Raw genomic sequence first — 17,065 nt, 5'->3', positions numbered from 1 at the left:
CTCCTTTTTCCTCTGTCCTACACCCCCTTCTCAAACTCTCCTCCTCTTCCTCTGCAGAGCACTCCCGTCTGAGGAACGTTACAGTGGTGGTGGGGTCTGACATGATGCTGCCTTGCCAGCTGGTCTCCAACCTGGCTCAGCCCTTCTGGGTCCTCAACGAACGTGAGCTCCAGCTGAGTGACCCCGAGGCTGGAGGGCCGCGCTTCGACCGGACCCTCAAAGCTCTCGTCGTCCCCGAAGCGGGCCAGATGCAAGCGGGACGCTATATCTGCTACTCTGAGGAGCAGGGGGTGAAGTTTCAGACAGAGCGCTACCAGGTGGCCGTAGTAGCCAGCGCTCCGGTCTTCATGGAGGCCCGTGCTCCAGACAGCAGCATGGGGCTCTTCTGGGTGCTGGTCATCACCCTCGGAGCGACGTGCCTGCTGCTCCTTGTAGCGGCTCTTTACTTGCGCAGGAGGCTGAAGCTGGCCCTGGGAAAGGGGGCTGACATGAAGCCTCTGGAGAGCACCCTGGTCTACCCCATCACTCTCCCCAAGGAGCCGCCCACCTTTGTGCCCAGCAAGATGCCCTGCGACGAGGACCGCTTCTGGGAGACAGGCGCCAACTACTACTACTCAGACGGCTCGCTGAAGATCGTTCCCGGTCACGCCCTGGGCCCCAGCAGCGTCAGCAGCACGGCGTCACCCAGCGCCATTCCCGGCCAGCCCATCCACTCCCCCAGCCGTCTCAGCCTCACCAACATTCGAGGCTCAGGTAGCAATGGCTACATCCGCCTCAACCTGAGCACAGCAGGGGAGGAGAGGGCTAGCGGGGTTGGCGCTGGGGGCGGCGGGCTGGGAGGCCTGGGCATGGGCGGGAACGACTACTCCAGCCCCTTCAAGGAAGAGCTGAGGCGCACTCTGCAGCAGAGAAGCGTGCTGCCTGACGCGAACCCCGAAGAGTCGTCCGTCTAGGCCTGTCCTCCTCCGTCACCATTCCCTGAGTTGGAAAAACAAAACAACCAACCTACCTCCCTCCTTTTGAGGATGCCTGCTCTCTCTCTCTTTCAGTGACACGCTGTCAATTCCCCGTGCTCTCTCTCTCTCTCTCTCTCTCTCTCTCTCTCTCTCTCTCTCTCTCCCGCTCTGCCAATGCCTGTTTGGCTCACTGTTGACATTTATAGCACACAGCATGTTAAATATAAACACTCATACACTGTGTTCGCCAACATGCACTCCTATAATTATTATGTTCTGGGCAACATGCAGTCACGGTTGTGGCTTTTTCTGCTTCCAGTGTGCAAATGCCACTTGTGTACATTTTGTATTTAAAAAGGCTGAACGCAGAGGAGAACACGTCAAGCATTGAAATCAAACAAATGGTGTTACATGTTTTCTGAAGGGCAAATTTTCTTGTTTTTTTGTTGAGTGGACCAAGAGGCTTTCAGCCCCTGTGCTGAAACCAGTTGACGAAAGGCAAGAAGCAACTGACTGGAAATATTGAACTGACGCTCTGTCCTGTTCCTTTGAGACTTTTTCAGCTTACTGCACTTAAAAACTGGAAGCGTGCGTCTTTCCTTTTTGTATTTGTGAGCCAAGAGTGCGAGAGCGGTATAAAAAAAGACGAATTAATCTCGAAGCAAGACGACAATCATGTCCCCGTAGCAGGAGCGCTGCGAGGGACAGAGAGGAGAGAGAGCAAGAGACAAAGAGAGAGGAAATGAAATGGAAAATGAAGTGAATTGGCGTGAAAGATGCAAGGGGGGGGGGGTTTTGAATGAAGGACAATCTCTCAAGACTTTCTCTGCTCAATTGAAATCCCCCCGCTCCATGTTGTATTTAGCCCCGGAGAAAGTCCTGATCCCTTCCACTCATTTGTTGTGATGGTTGGTTTGAATTAAGACATTTGTTGTTCTTCTTTTTCTACGTCTTACCGACCACAGCAGTGTTCAGACGATTAACACGTGACGAATGGCTCCACTCTGTGAGTGACGATGTGAGGGCTTACGTTCCTCGCTCAGGCCTGCACGGAGACCTTCAAACGCACCTTCAAGTCCAAACGACATTCATCAGAGTCAAAGTGTGTCACCGATATGCGTTTTGGCCGAGCCCTTTTGGACATTTTGCTCATCACTGTAGAAAGAAACGGCTATTTGCATTCAGCTCATACCGGCGGAACAATAACTGCACACTTAATTCCAAATTGAAGCTGACATGAAGACATTAGGCAAGGAGACTGTAGTTGAACCGTCACTGTTGCGACCGCTGTGGATGTCTCAATAAGTGCTTTATAGTGTGTGTGTGTGTGTGTGTGTGGTGAGGGTGGTAACTTGCACTGCCCAGAAGGAAACGACCCCTCCTACACACTCCGACACACTCACAGTCCTCTGAATGCCAACCATCCTGGACGACAGTGTGTTTGTGACGCACCCTTACAACCCATGAACCCCCCCCCCCCTCCCTCCTACCGATGCCCAGAGACTGACCCGGGGCTACTGTGGACTTATACAGAGGAAGAGCACTGTAAAACACACCAACACAAAAAGAACACGCACACGGCACTGTGTTGATGGACGACTGGACAGACAGACTGATTGCTGCCATGCCGATAAACCGCTGGCTCCAGGCGGGAAACAGCCGTGAACCAGTGAAAGGTATTGTTCTACTTCATTCAATTCATGCACACAACGATTTCCAATTTATCTTTCTGCTTGTAGTGTAGTGTTGAGAATTCTTTAGTTAATTTATATTTCTGTCCCTTTGCTCAACTTATCACTGAAAAGGAATAGGCAACATTTTGTTTCCTTGTTGAGAATTAGATTAGAAGATTGATACCACTCTCCGATCTGTCCATTAAAAATATAGCTACAACCATGAGACGGTTAGCTAAACTAGCATAGAGAACTGAAGGCAAAGCTTTACAAAGGCTCATTAAACAACACATCTTGTTGTTCAATCTTTACTGAACTGAAGTGTAGAAACAAAGTTGCTAACCTCACCAAAGTCACCGCTCCTGGCCAAGCAATTGTCTGGCATGTAACCCCTAAACTGCTATTTGTTGTTTAACACTAAACAAATTCGTTATTAATCTTAATTAGTGAGCTTTAGAGATGCTGGCAGGGTTTTTTTCCCCACTAGACGGAGCCAGGCTAACTTCTTTCCCTAGTTGTCAGTCTTTGTGCTAAGCTAAGCTAACTGGCTCCAGTTCCAGATTTAGCTGACAGGCTTGTGAGTGGTATTAATCTTCTCATCTGACTCTCTGCCATCGCGCAAATGTGTGCATCTCCCAAAATGTATCTTCCTTTAATGATGAGACGATCCAGTTTATCTTGCAGAGACAGGCATTATCCGCGGGTAGAAGACTGATCTTGTTCTAATCGTACAAAGTGGTATTATTACAGCATATTGCCTGTAGACTAAAAAAAATCAAACACCAACTCCAGCTACGTCGGGTGACCAGGTTTCCCGCATTTTTGTCGCTTGTCCCGCCTTCCACATATTGAGATGATGTCCCGCATTTTCATTGGCTCTAGTTCTCAAAAGTCAAACCACTGCAAGACAGATTTTCTAATATCTGTTTTTTATCCAATGCCAGTGAAGAAGTCATTGCGAGGCTGCGTTTGATGTCCATCAAACTGCACACGTGGGTCAAGTGCAGGTTAACCTGTCACCCTGTTTGCTACGGGTAAAATTGCGAGTCACCACAAAGTCACAAGCTATACAGAGTTAAACTTTAACTTTCTTTTGTGCCCACTGTATTTCATTGAAATAAAATACATTCGCTAAGTCCTTCACATGCACTAAAGGCCCATCCTGTTACCTGCAGAGTCTATTGTGTGCTACTGAATCAACCAGAGGAGATATTACCAGCTAAGAATAGACATGTGACAATGTGAGACCACCTCTCAGCATTGTTAACGTGGCCAGCATTGTACAGCAAGTACAGCCCCCCAGAGCTGCTAGCATGTAGACGCCCACACGTGTTACATCATGTTCTGCGTCATTTGACCAGTCTCCTTCTCATCAAAAGTTGTCCTTGTGCAAACTTTTATTAAAGTCTTGAGGGGACAGGTGCATCAGAAACTTCCTTTGGCAAATGATAAGAAAAGGACCTGCACTGCCTGAAGCCTGCGACGACAAGATTTCATAAAGGAGAAAACGTTTCAATCTGACAAGGATCAAAATAAGTTGACCTTAGGGAGACCTTTGTCAGCCTGAAATATCTGTTTAATAACAATGTTCTGCTTGCACGACTCAGACAGTAAATGGGACCATTTCATTCCAGTCTTCTACTCAGAACTGGAAGATAACCAAATGTTTTATTAATTGCTGCAAATTCTCAAATACCCTCAAATATTGCTTCACTCAGGCGGGTATAATCAGGTGTTAGTATGAACTATCAGAATAAATTATCCAATGCACCAACTGCCCAGAATGTGATGTGAAAAAAAACCTTCTTTCTGATCCAATTTCAATGAAACTTTCAAATTCAGCGAACACCACGCGCATATGTTTGCTGTTCCTAAATTAACATTATTTTGTCCTCTTTCTGTGCTTTGTCCATCAGAGGTGGCTTTTTGTTTTTGGGACGTGTCTGTCGGGACCAGAGGAGCACAGCAAGAAGGAAGGGGAGGACAAAAATACCTTGTGTTTGCCCCCACTGTGTACAGAGCGCTGAGAGAGATGTAGAATATCAAAAATGATCCCACGGTTGAAGAGGCACTCAGCCATCAGCACTCCATCTTAACGTTGCATGATCCTCTGCAAGTGGACTGCACATCTTTGATATGATCATCCTTGTACAAGTGCATCATTTTGATCGGCCATTTTTTGACTTTTACAGACACTAATATTGTGGAACAATAATGCTCTCTTTGAAAAACAAATATATATATATATGTCTGATTTTATGGTTCAAGGGTTGTACAGGAATTCATGTTTACGTGTTTACTTTTTCTGTGCCTCTTCACCTTTTGGAAAAACCAAAGTAGACTGCAGTTGCTTTTGTTCTTGTTGAAATAATTAAATTGATTTGATTTGATTCCACATCGATATTTAAGTCTCAGCAGTCCGTCCACTTTGCTACACTGAGCTGATGTCTGCAACCTCTCTGCATATTGTGTCTGCAGCTAAATTTTCCCTCAAGCAAAATGTCTTCAGGCTGATGGACTTCCTGTTTTCTTCCTTTCTTTATGTCAGTGGTGATCTGCTGGACCCAATTCTTTATACCCTCACTTTATGAAAGGCTGAGTAATGTACCAAAACTTTAACCATTATTTAATTTGTCAGCTCCGAAACACCAAATATGTATCTGTTGATTCAAAGCAGATCAGTGATAGAATGTGCCCACTTTATATTGTTACAGCCCCTTAAGCATTTAGCTAAAACATGTCAGCTCTTTACACTGGTACTTGGTTATGTCTTATAAAATATTTCCCTTTTACAATCAGGCCTTTTATTTAACATAACAAGTTGCAAAGAACAAAAAGATAAAGGAATACAGGTCTCAAAATACAAAAAAAAATGCATGTGTAATGTACTTTATGTGCATTTCTTCAGTTCTTACACATTTGTTTGCTCATAATATTTCCTCCCACACATGGCTTTAAGTTCTGCTGTTTCTCGCATTATCATTTGTATTATTCTATTATCAACCTGATTTTATTTTTGCCCCATTTTTGCTTGTCTGTTATTGATCTTTTATGTTTGTTTTTAAATATGTTAAGTAACTTATTTCACTTGTACAAATGTGTTGATATTTATTATCATTGTACATATGTCCTTATTTTTTATATGTGTATATATACACAAATAAAAATAGAGATATGCTCAAGGTGTGTGATTTTCTTTGTGAAAGAGAAAGTTTACTAGTCATAGAAAGTGCTACTTGTCCTGTGAAAGCACGAGTAAAAGTTTTTCTGTGGCTCTGGAGAAGCTTTGTCGAGTCTGAGAAAATTACCCTGATGATGTCATAGTGATGTCATCAGAGTTATCTCGGGCTGAGCTTGGATTTAAGGATCATTTATTGTCATTATGCATGATGAAATGTAGTTGTAGCCCATTTGTAACACAACAAACACATGACAAACAAAACAAAAACAGTATTCTATTCCTGTAGTGCGTTTTTTTATTTGCATCATACCTCATACTTCATACTCATAGTAGCCTTAGGTCCTAGCTGGGTTAGCGTAGCTTCCATCTCGGCTCTGCTATAATAGGAGGCTTCCATTATATACTGGGGGCACACAGATGGTCCAACAAAAATAAGCTATTGTGATGCATTATGGGGAATGTAGGATCCAGTGTTTAGCTTCACTCAGGATATCTCATCCTCTGCTGCTTTAATTTTGACCATTCATTTTTTTAAATTTGACTGATGAGTCTCCAAATTTTATGGAAGACTCAAACTGAATCACTCAAGTACTCCTTCAACATACACAACATGTAGGTAAATACTGGACAGTGTTTAAATATTTTAAACCAATGATACTTGTACCTTAAAGGGGTACTTATACAGTTTTGGTTGAGACCAAAAATATGTACATCCACATATCTGTTTTAAAGAGGAACATAAACACACAAATTATAAACTGGTGTTAGACTGAACATGACAAGCTGTAACATCGAATTCCACATAATTCCTATGTCTTACATGAAAGGATATTGTAACACTATCCACTTTTAGAATGACTGTTGAAATCTGCTCAAATCAACACATTTCGAACAAGGCGAGTGGTGGTAATGGGTACTTGAGCTTATTTCAGTTAAAATGAAGACAGTTATCCAGTAGGATCATTTGAAATATACTTCCTGTAATAAAATGATGGCATTGACGCATAAAAAAAAATGACCTTCGAAAGTTTCATAAGCCTTTGTAGAAACATCCTAAATCACAACCCAACATTTAAGGATTAGTTGGGGATGATTTTGAAATGTAGGCCAGGCCAATACTTTAAGACTCCGTGCATCATTGTGTTGGTAATTCTATTTTCTAAAAATAAGACTTTCAGTTTTTCAAATTTTACACATCTGATTTTGGACAGGAACTCATACACACAGAGGCTTATTTCACCTGTGAATGTCTAGACTTCTTTCATTTGCCCAGCCTGTGCTGCACAACAACAACAGCAGTCAAGCTTCCATCGACTTGCACAGCCTTCCCTGGTGCCAACAGAAGAAGCCACATGCTTCATGTGGTTGACAGTCCCAGCTGTGGAAAGAGGCTCTCAGTTGCATCTGATCTCAGTGTACTCAGCTGTGCCACCGATTTCAAAACCTCACAAAAAAAGGAACTCTGTTTGTTTGTGACTGGTGTGTGTGGGCAGGCTTTACAGAGCTTTTCAAGACTAGACCACAGTTCACCCACCTGTTTGGGCTTATTGATTTTTGAGTTTGCTGTAAATTATGTCAAACTATTGTGAACCACGTGAAATATGGTAATTTATGTCTGAATACATGATCATCATTTGATTTGATTCTCTTAAATCTTAATCTATCTATCTATCTATCTATCTATCTATCTATCTATCTATCTATCTATCTATCTATCTATCTATCTATCTATCTATATATCTATATATATATCTATATATATATATATATATATATATATATATATATATATATATATATATATATATATATATATATCTCCATCCATCCATTCATCCTGCTTTGACTTTGGTCACGTGGTATCTTATCTGGAATTTCTATTGGCCAGTTCATATTAAACGAGTTCCGCTCTCTTTCAACCCCTGACAAATACGGAAGTTAGTTCCTCCGAACGATACACTTCCTCCGTTATTATCGACATTTTTTTTAACAATGGGAGTCGTTGGTATTCACAACATACATTTTTAAACAAGACTAAATAATATATAGCGTGTTTTCAATTCGTATAAGGGTTTGTTTAGAAACGTTCATTACTTTTTTTTGCGGAGGGATACATACGTCGCCGCTGGCTCTGGCGTGGAGGGTAATTTGAATCTCTCTCCTGCCCCCTTTTGTAACGTTTGTGTTTTATAGGAACATGTATTAAGATGTCATGGCTTTTTATGACACAATAGTCCCTACATGTGTTTATATATTTGTATATATTTAATCAGAAACACGAGGTAAATGTACGAGGTAAGTGTTTCACATTCCATTATCTTCAGCCAACGTCGCGTGTGAGGAGAAGGGCATGAACAACTTACGTTAGCTTGAAACAATTGGCTTTATCATTAATATTCTGTGATAGTCGGCGATATAACAGAGTTACGTCCCTGGCAGGAGTCTACAGCAAAGTTAGCTACTGTTGTTAAACCGTACCATTCAGTTCATTCTATAAGGGCATTTATTATGAAGCTAGCTAACTAACGCTAACTTAGTTTTGTTGTGCTACCGGGGATTCAGCTAACTATATTAGCATCATGCTAAGTCAGTGGGACGTCACTTTTAGCAACCATATGGACTTTGACGTGAAGTTGAAAGAAATGTTAAATGTATATTGTCAGTTGACATTGCCTACAAGCATTAGACTGATTGGAACACATATAAAGGGAATATAGGATAGTTAATAGTCCCCTGTTGTCATTCGTTTTAAGTTTTCCCTAGTGACTTCTAGTAACACATGTTGTGGTTCCGCTGAATTATTAGACGTAACGTCATTCAATTTGTCAACACAGATGGCTACCGCGGAGATGAACACCGATGGAGATCAAACGTTGTCCCCCTCAGAAGAGGACTCTCCTCCAGTTTTAGACAACACATCAGTCCCCCTGACCTTCTCCGAGCTCACACCTAGTCAGTTTGGCATCTCTGTGCAGAGTTTTACTCCAGCGCTATTACCAAACAGCAAAGGTGAGAGGACAGGTCTTTGTTTGACGCTAAACTGCATGTGCATTGCCTTCCATAGACAGAAATGTTTACTTTGTATTCATTCAGCCACCACCGTTGGAAAACATGAGGAATTATGTATATACTCTAGGGTTTGACATGGCCTGTAATATTAGCATTTAAACCATCCAAAAAGAAACACTCATGTTAAATCATACTACAGTGACCAAAGTAGTAACAGATGTACTCTTCAGCACAACTAATGCATACAATCTGAGGCAAAAGACATTTGTAGTTGTCCGTATATGGCACCAATCAAGTGTTACTGAAGTGGCATTCTTCTCCCGCTTGTTCTAGATAAATCTCATCTAGTACAATTAAAGGTGAGGCGGAGGTCCAACATTGGTGCCCGCGGCTCCCCAGAGACAAACTCCCTCATCCGCTTCATGGCACAACAGAGGATGAAGACTCCACCAACCTTCCACACCCCAGAGGTGAGATCCTTCATGGGATACATTTGAGCAAATCTTGCACACCTTTGTCACATCCTATTCCTGTGTGAGGCAGTATTCTTTTACTCTTGTGTGAATAGTAATCACTGAATATTCTTGCTGTTAGATGATGCACAGCTCAGTTAACGTCTAAGTGTGTGTGTGTGTGTGTGTGTGTGTGTGTGTGTGTGTGTGTGTGTGTGTGTGTGTGTGTGTGTGTGTGTGTGTGTGTGTGTGTGTGTGTGGAGAGAGAGAGAGAGAGAGAGAGAGAGAGAGAGAGAGAGAGAAGTAGTTTGTGATAGATTTCCTGCCTCTCGGTAATTCTGTAATCTCCAAAGCCTCTGACCTGTCAAACTGCATCACTGAGCAGATCTGTTTGTTTCTGCTGTCTCAACTCTCAGCTTGTCAGAAGTAACCCCTTCCTTCTCCAGGCCGCCTCCACGCTGAGGCAGAAGATGGCCTCCTACCAGAGCCTGATGGATGTGGAAGAGAGTGAGGTCTGTGATCCGATGCCAAGGCAGGACAGCAACACTGGAGGATGCATCAAGACAAGAGATTATCTGTCTGGTGAGGCTGCCTCATTGCCACAGGATTAATAGTTTCATTTCTCAACAAGGGTCCATGCCAGTAAGACTCCTTTATGATGTCTGGAGGCACTGTTGAAAAGCGGTGGATTAATGCATAGCACAGTATAAGTTTTACTCTGACAACATCTTGCAGCAGTGTTTTCTTTTGAGCTTGGTCAGCTTCTTAAATGGGCCAGTTTCTGAGCTGTTTGTTGCTGTAGTCAGAGTTTATCTCCGTCCCTTTGATCAAGTTTTTATTTATTTTTTCAAAGTTGTTTTTCCAAGCAGTGCTTTTATGTTTATTTGATATGGGATATTTTATCTTCATTTAGCTGAGGTGTCCCAAAGTCCCATTTGTTTTTGTATGTTTATATAACTTGTCTTTTCGATGGGTGCTTTTTTTCCCCCCTCTGTCAGATAGGAACCGCCCTTATGGAGGGAAGGAGAACCACTCACCAATGATGAAGCCCATACCCGGCAAGAGGAGGCGCATGGGCCCCGTTGAAGGCAGTGAGGTGGAGATTAAAGAGGTCAGCACTCCTATCCTCCACCTGAGCTTGAAGAAGCAGGAGGTACACTCACTCTGACCATGTACTTACTTGACTGCTTTTAATAATTTAGCTAAAAGGGTTTCCCTCTCTGTACTTGCCTTCCATTGAATCCTCTGATTATTTTTAACTCCTCGATGAATGTTAGAACTCCGTGCTACACGGGGCTTTTTAAATACAAGCATCCAAAATAAAAGCAATTTTCAAGCGAATCAAGTTTGATTTAAGTGCTGTGCATGGAGGTTTATTTATTTATAATTGCATCTTTTTGGGTTTTTTACTCAGAGCTTCCACTTGCTTTCTGTCAAGTGCAACATCAAGGTTTAAGATACCAGTCTCATTCTAAACTACACGAAAACTATGGAGCTAAATATGCGACAATAAATATGCATTTCCTGGTCCTTCCTCCCCACATTGAAGGTTTGTAACAGGTGAACCACTTTGATCAGTGCTGACAGCTGTGGTTCAAACCACTTGGTTAACTTTACACAATAACATTTGGACATTGTCAATGCGATTTTGACGGGGGATCAGTTTTACCTACTGTGAGGTTATTAGATGAAACCGATTCTATACACAATAACGTTCACTCGTACTGAACAACCTGCTCTGTGAAGCTCCTTGAACTACAGTCTCATATAATCCCTCTCAACAGGACGCTGTCTTTGAACTCCAAAGCCTCGGCCGACCACCGCCCGACGATTCTGCAGCGGCTTCACCGGCCCGCCCCGCCCCCCACTTCCACATCCCCTCTCTCCCCTCTCTGTTGGAGATGAAGCCCACAGGTAAACACACGGTACTCTCAGCGGGCGCGCACCTTTTATCTCGGTTCAAGCCTGCCTTTGAGGCTCTGTGTACAGCGTTCGCTGGGTGCAGCGTGTCCAGGCTGAATACCAGGAGAGTGTTAACCTTTTTATTTTCGGAAAGGAAATTGTGTGTTATTTAACGGCATTTGAGTCGTGAGTTGTGTGTATTGGAGAACGGCGTGTTTTACCTACAAGGGGAGTGTTAATAGTTCTCATCAAATAGACCAAACATGGGATCAATGTGTAATGTGGGGATCAGCACCCACAACTCACAAGACCTGTACTTGATGAGCAAATTCAATTGTTCCAATATTGATACCACAGACATTACGTTGACCCAGTGAAAACACTTATTTTCAGTTGTGTAAGAAGGCTGCAACAATTAGGTCGTCCTTTATATCTCAGATATAGTTGAATTATAAATGCAGTATATTATCTGAATTTGATTTGAAAAATTCCGGGATGTCATATCTTCTCATATATTAGTGACTGGTGTCTTCTACTATTTGCTTGTCTAACTGGCATATCAGTGTCTGAAAACCTTAATCAATCTCTTTTAAACTTCAAGCACCCTGAACCATAAATCATTTGGTGATCAGTTTCTTTTGATGTAACACAGCAAGAGTTTAAAGCAAAGAAACTTTACTTTCTGCCTCTTCGTACGTTGTGTAATGAGGGCCACAAAAATGCAAATGATTTGTGCGTTGAAGGGTTGACCGTCTTTGCTGGAGAGGACGACTCCACCGGGACCTCCACGGTGAAGAAAAAGAGGGTCTGCTTTGGAGGGCCGCTCTCTCCTGAGCTCTTTGATAAGAACCTGCCTCCCAACACACCTCTACAGAAGGGGGGCACGCCGGCCCGGGCGCCCACACCAGGTGGGAGCTTACAGCCGCGCTCGGTGCTGAAGACGCCGCAGAGAAGTGAATCCCAAACAGCGCCGGCACAGCCCGATCTCAGCAGCCCCACTGTGTTTGGTGCCTCGCCGATACTCGCAATGCCTCGCAACCGCAGAATGCCTTCTGTGGGAGAGGATGAAGACAGATCGGTAATGTTTCTGTGATGCCCTGGTGTTCATACTGCTCTCTACAGGTCATAAAATGGAAAATAACCCGGGTGTCACAGCACGGTTATAACGGGTGTAATTAACATTATTTATGGTCCTTTTCTATTTAGTGTGTCACAGCCTTCCAGTGAGCAGCATGCACAATACCAGGCCCATAATTACTGTTATTGATTACACCTGTTGACCCTGCAATGACGTGTCACAGTGGCTGCTGTGGAAAGGGCCGATCCAAGTCGCTCTCCGCTACAAACATCAAAGACTTTCACAAGCACCTCCATTTATTTGTTTATTAGTACTGACGTGTGTAAAAGTGTGACACACCAGTTTTGGGTTTGTCTTAGTATGCTCTTAGATGATAACTGGATCAAATTGTGGATGATGTTTAATAATAGTATATTACTTACAGGAACCAGGATATGCCTCACTATGTGTTTGTTACAGTCAACATTGTTTGTTTGTATTTTGTTGTCCTAGATTGTTTTCCCTTCAATGGAGGAGATTGACTCTGCGGGGACGAGGAATACAGGTTGATTATTCTAGTTTAATTACCCTGACAGTTCCAGCCTGTTGTCTCTGGTAGAATGCAGTCAGACTCTGTGATGATAACGGCTCTTTCCATTTGTTGAATTTTCAGATTGTCTGTGGGAAGCCCAGCCGTTGAATTTAGACGCTGCTTTCGACGAGGAGTCCCTCTCTCAGATTCTGACAGGTGAACTACCGTTTTTCCTTTCATTGCCACTTAACTTTATGTCTTTGTCTCTCCTGTTCTGCACCTTCTCCCGTCTCTAGAGCAGAAATGAAATTTAAGTTTAAGTTAGCTGAAGAAAGCAGGCCAGTTGCCGGTCTTTGAGTGTGTAAAAAGGGAAATATGGGACATGTTAATCCACGGTATCGTAGACAGAACGGGACCTTTGTCATTTGGCTTCAGCTTTATCAAAGTCCTGTTTAACCAATGTTTAGTCTCTGTTATCATTAACCATGCTGACCCAGCTATTACCTACGGCTGACAAACTCTCAATAGAAGTCATTTCAGCTATAATACTGTCAATTGTCCTCAGAGTCTGAGACCAATCCCAGCCCATCCCCCCCAGTTGGGACCCTGGATGAGCCTACAGCCTCGCCAGAGAAGGAGAAGCAACCTGAAGCTCCAGCCCCAGCCCCATGTAGAAACCGAAGGAAAAAGGTCTGCCATCATTGTAGCTTCTGTGTTTTTTTTTATCGACCGGTACTTTCTTGGATGGGTCATTTTAGGTTCACAAGATATAGTTTTACAAGTTTGCTTCCCATTTATTCAGTAACAGTCTGTTCATCACCAGATTATTACCATCCTGTATAGATTCCCGTACTGTGAATAATTCATTTCAAACACTAAAACTTCTAAATCTCAGCAGCAGCAGCAGCAGCAGCCAGGAACCGAGCATGCACCGAGCAGCGAGGCTCCAGCTCGCTCCAGCAGTCGAAGGAGAAAGGTCTGCTGTTACCGCCAGCTGTTTTCAGCTTGATTTCACTTGTGCAAAACTCCATTTACCAGACGAGACGTCTTTTTTTAATAATTTCAGGGTCATAACATGCTCCCATTTAATCTACTGTTTGATTCCACTGGATCTGAACTAAATCTCATGCGAGGACATCAACTTAATGTTTGCAAGCGAGTGTGGCAGAGAGACGATCATATAATGTATCCTCATGCCAGCTCTGTGCTCCCCCAGCAGCCGGAGGAGAGCCAACCTGTGAAGAGGTCGACGCGCTCCGCTGCCAAGACGGCCTCTGGGAAGATGAAGGTGAGTTGGCGGAGTCTGCTCGTTTGATTTCTCTTTACACGGCTCCACTGAGGGATTCTGGGAGGCAGAAAGAAAGTCTCGGCGCTGATAGCGATCTAACGACGGCTTACTTTGCCTGAGTTGGGAGGAAAACAACTGTGTGTATGCCCCAGGGTTCCTCCTCCAAATGACCTCATGGCACACACCACAGGATTATCAATAATGACAATTCTATTATGAAATCTCACATTTTAAGACGTTAGCAAATAATACCAAAAAATTCCCTTATGCCTCAGACAGCTTGTTTGAAGGCAGTGTGGAATGCTGAAGCTGCCCTTAGTGTAGCTCACATTGCAACATTTACAGAGCTCGTCTTCTGACAGCTTTGTAGTTTTATTTTTATTATTTCTAATTTTATACAGGCTCCAAATCAGGACTGTGTTTGGGTTTGAATTTGATTCTATTCGTCAGGTTCGCCAAATAACTTTCAGTTCTGCAATTTGACTCCGCAGAAGGACGTGAGTAGAGATTTAATTAAAGCAGAGTGTAAATACACAGAGATCCACGGTAGAGCACAAGGTGTGTCGTTTATATTCGATATTATTACCCTCTGAAGATGAAATGCTACATCTCAAAAGGCGTATCAGAATCAGAAACCGTTTATTGCCATTGTATGTTGAACATACAAGGAATTTGACATGACGGGAGCTGCGTAACATTTAACAACAATCGGCAATGCAAAGTACAAACGCTGACGCCGACTCAATCAGCACACGGAAACCTTCCACAAAAACATCTGGATTGATGTACTTACTGAGGATGACATAATGAAGTGCTATCACATTTCAGTTTACGCTGACATGTCAATACAAACCTCTTTAACGCTGCAGGATTGTCTTTCCACAGAGGAGCGAGCCAGCAGCGCGGCGATGGAACCGGAGCGTGGACCGCTCCCTGTACGGCTGCCGGACCTACGCCTCCAAGAACCCCGTCCTGAGTCCCATCGCTGAGAGGCTGGCCCCCATCGACCAGTCGGCAGCAGAGCAGACGTCCTGTACGAGCGGCACAGGTACAGAAAAATACAGATAATAGCTTCATCTTTACATTATTGATAGGCAATTATGGGTTTTGCTTTTATGCTCTCAGAAACAACTTCTGATTGAGTTTTTTATTTTCATCATTTCGCCCTACAGCCCCAAATCACGGGACCCACTCGAACCCTGAGATGGCCACCGACACTCGAGCAACAGCTGACCTCACTGTGACGAACGCTTTGGAAAATCCCTCCGAAGATTCTGTCACATCTCCAAGCTCCAGTAAAAGAAACCGCACAGCGAAGGGCAGGAGGCTGCCGGGGCCGAGAGGACCGAAGAAGAAGAGTAAGGTCAGTGCTGCTAATGATGCCCTGCTCAGTGAGGAGACTCCGGATCAGGCTGGAGGAAAGACCGAGGACCAAACCACTACAAACCTTGAGGCATCAAGCGAAACCCCGCTGAACCGCACTGTACCTGAGCAGGGAGAAGTCGACACTGAACATAATGCCCAGATTCCTGCAGATACACTCTGCACAGACTCCGTGGAATGCCGTGGAAGTCCGGAGGCACCCACCTCAGACTGCCCACCTACAGGTGGAGAATCCAACGACGCTTTGAGTCGGTCAGCACAGAGAAAACGTGCAAATGTCTCAGTGCTGCAGGAGAACAAGGCAGAGGAGGAGAAGGAAGAGGGAGACCACGCAGTGATTCAGCAGGAAAACATCAGGTCAAGCTCCGATAGCCAGGAAGTGGTGGAAGTAGCCGATTTACACCTCGCCCCCTGGCAGGCTGACTTTAAGTTCGAAGACATGTTCAAACCTGTTGCCGCTAGAAACCAGCGCTCAGTCCGCCGCAGCCTGAGGAACCAGATCACTACGGAGCACAGCAGCAACAGTGCCGGTCTCGCCTGGCTGCCTCGGATCTCCCCTGAGTCCCGCAAGAAGCCCCGGGCCCGGCGGCTCAGTGCTGCTCCACCCGTCCAACCTTCGCTCCCCGAGGAGACACAAGACGACGCCTCGTGAGACTTTAAATGGACTACATGACCTAAGATGAATACAGTCATCATACCTTCCTATCCTGTTTGTTTTAGATTAGATGGCATGAGTTTCGAAAGAGCAGGCTGGTCGTTTTATATTAGCTAAAAATGTTGATGCCTTTGTTCCCTGTGAATTGTTTGAGCTGACCAGCAATTTGTAGCCGGTTTCCCCTCCCTCCGCTTACCAAGCCAGTCGATACGCTGTGAGCCCAACCATCTCTGCTGACCACCTCCTGATCGATAGCCAAGCACTCAGCTGGTAATCGCCGTGCATGTTCAGACTCCCCAAAGTCATTGGCTCGAGCATCTCCAAGTCAATATGTGCTCTTCATGGATAGATGAAGATGGCTGGAGGAAGGGATGATAATAATAATAATAACGGAATAGTAATGGCGGGGAACACACAGAAATCGAATGAACAGGCTCAAACAATTCTGTTTATTTGTGTTTTCGCTTCTTTCTTTTTTTTAAATATATTTCCCCTCCAGTGATCTGAACTGTTGACATACAGGTAAATGTCCAGAAGAGGGCCCCGTCCCATTGCGTTATCTGTTCTTTTAATGGGCGCTTTTAATATGTGAATACGTTTTTAAACATTGCATCAAATCAGAAATAAGTTTGTGTGTTCTCAGTGACTTTCCTGGAATGTACCTTGCTTTACTCTTATGCTGATTAAATGCCTTGGTTGCAAGTAAAGACTTAATGACTTAATCTCATTTGAAAGGAATTCATCCAGATAATAAAACGGCCGATATCTCAGTTGAGTTCAAGTACAGCAGCTTTCCTCTCACATAAACCGGGACCTTCCGCCATAACTGAACGCGTCGCTACACAAATTGCCATCCCGATCTACATTTTGAACACGGCCAAATGTCTGGAAGTAAATTGACCTCTAACCTCAGCTTCCACCGGTCACAGATTCAAGTGGGCTCCTCTTTACTGGCTCCATCTGTCAGAGAGGAGCGG

The 17,065-nt window shown here is 44.0% G+C and overlaps 2 protein-coding genes across 12 annotated transcripts in view; both read left to right on the top strand.

The window, feature by feature from the left end:
- sema4c (sema domain, immunoglobulin domain (Ig), transmembrane domain (TM) and short cytoplasmic domain, (semaphorin) 4C) overlaps window positions 1-5,789 on the top strand; it is an 84,365-nt gene extending 78,576 nt beyond the window's left edge. Inside the window, exons 16-17 of the mRNA XM_079270954.1 lie at window positions 58-2,632; window positions 4,546-5,789. Of these exons, the coding sequence (XP_079127080.1) occupies window positions 58-953 (896 nt within the window). The 3' untranslated portion in view covers window positions 954-2,632; window positions 4,546-5,789. The remainder of the gene's footprint in view (window positions 1-57; window positions 2,633-4,545) is intronic.
- A 2,105-nt stretch (window positions 5,790-7,894) lies between these two features.
- On the top strand, window positions 7,895-16,750 carry cdca2 (cell division cycle associated 2). 11 transcript variants are annotated; one of them, XM_079271153.1, is made up of 14 exons: window positions 7,895-7,953; window positions 8,645-8,819; window positions 9,153-9,289; window positions 9,688-9,853; window positions 10,270-10,424; window positions 11,056-11,185; window positions 11,917-12,251; window positions 12,744-12,795; window positions 12,904-12,978; window positions 13,328-13,452; window positions 13,658-13,738; window positions 13,979-14,050; window positions 14,936-15,098; window positions 15,223-16,750. In XM_079271153.1, exons 2-14 carry the CDS (start codon window positions 8,645-8,647, stop codon window positions 16,083-16,085), a joined length of 2,529 nt encoding a protein of 842 aa, XP_079127279.1. In that variant the 5' UTR covers window positions 7,895-7,953; the 3' UTR covers window positions 16,086-16,750. The 11 variants fall into 11 exon arrangements, with proteins under 11 accessions (XP_079127279.1, XP_079127273.1, XP_079127274.1 ...); XM_079271147.1 differs by lacking the exon at window positions 7,895-7,953 and adding an exon at window positions 7,990-8,105 and having other exon boundaries at window positions 9,718-9,853; XM_079271148.1 differs by lacking the exon at window positions 7,895-7,953 and adding an exon at window positions 7,990-8,105 and having other exon boundaries at window positions 10,270-10,382.
- The last annotated feature ends 315 nt before the right edge of the window (window positions 16,751-17,065 follow it).

The sequence above is a fragment of the Melanostigma gelatinosum genome, assembly GCF_949748355.1.
Source record: "Melanostigma gelatinosum genome assembly, chromosome: 6".
Classification (NCBI taxonomy): Eukaryota; Metazoa; Chordata; class Actinopteri; order Perciformes; family Zoarcidae; genus Melanostigma; species Melanostigma gelatinosum.
The sequence above is the reverse complement of the archived record's forward strand: the minus strand, read 5'-3'. Positions and strand labels throughout refer to the sequence as shown.

Bases quoted from the DNA above. Each gene is read 5' to 3' on its own strand.
- cdca2 (XM_079271146.1), top strand. The intron at 9,854-10,269 runs GTGAGGCTGCCT...CCCCTCTGTCAG, and splicing joins GACAAGAGATTATCTGTCTG to ATAGGAACCGCCCTTATGGA. The intron at 14,051-14,935 runs GTGAGTTGGCGG...GTCTTTCCACAG, and splicing joins CGGCCTCTGGGAAGATGAAG to AGGAGCGAGCCAGCAGCGCG.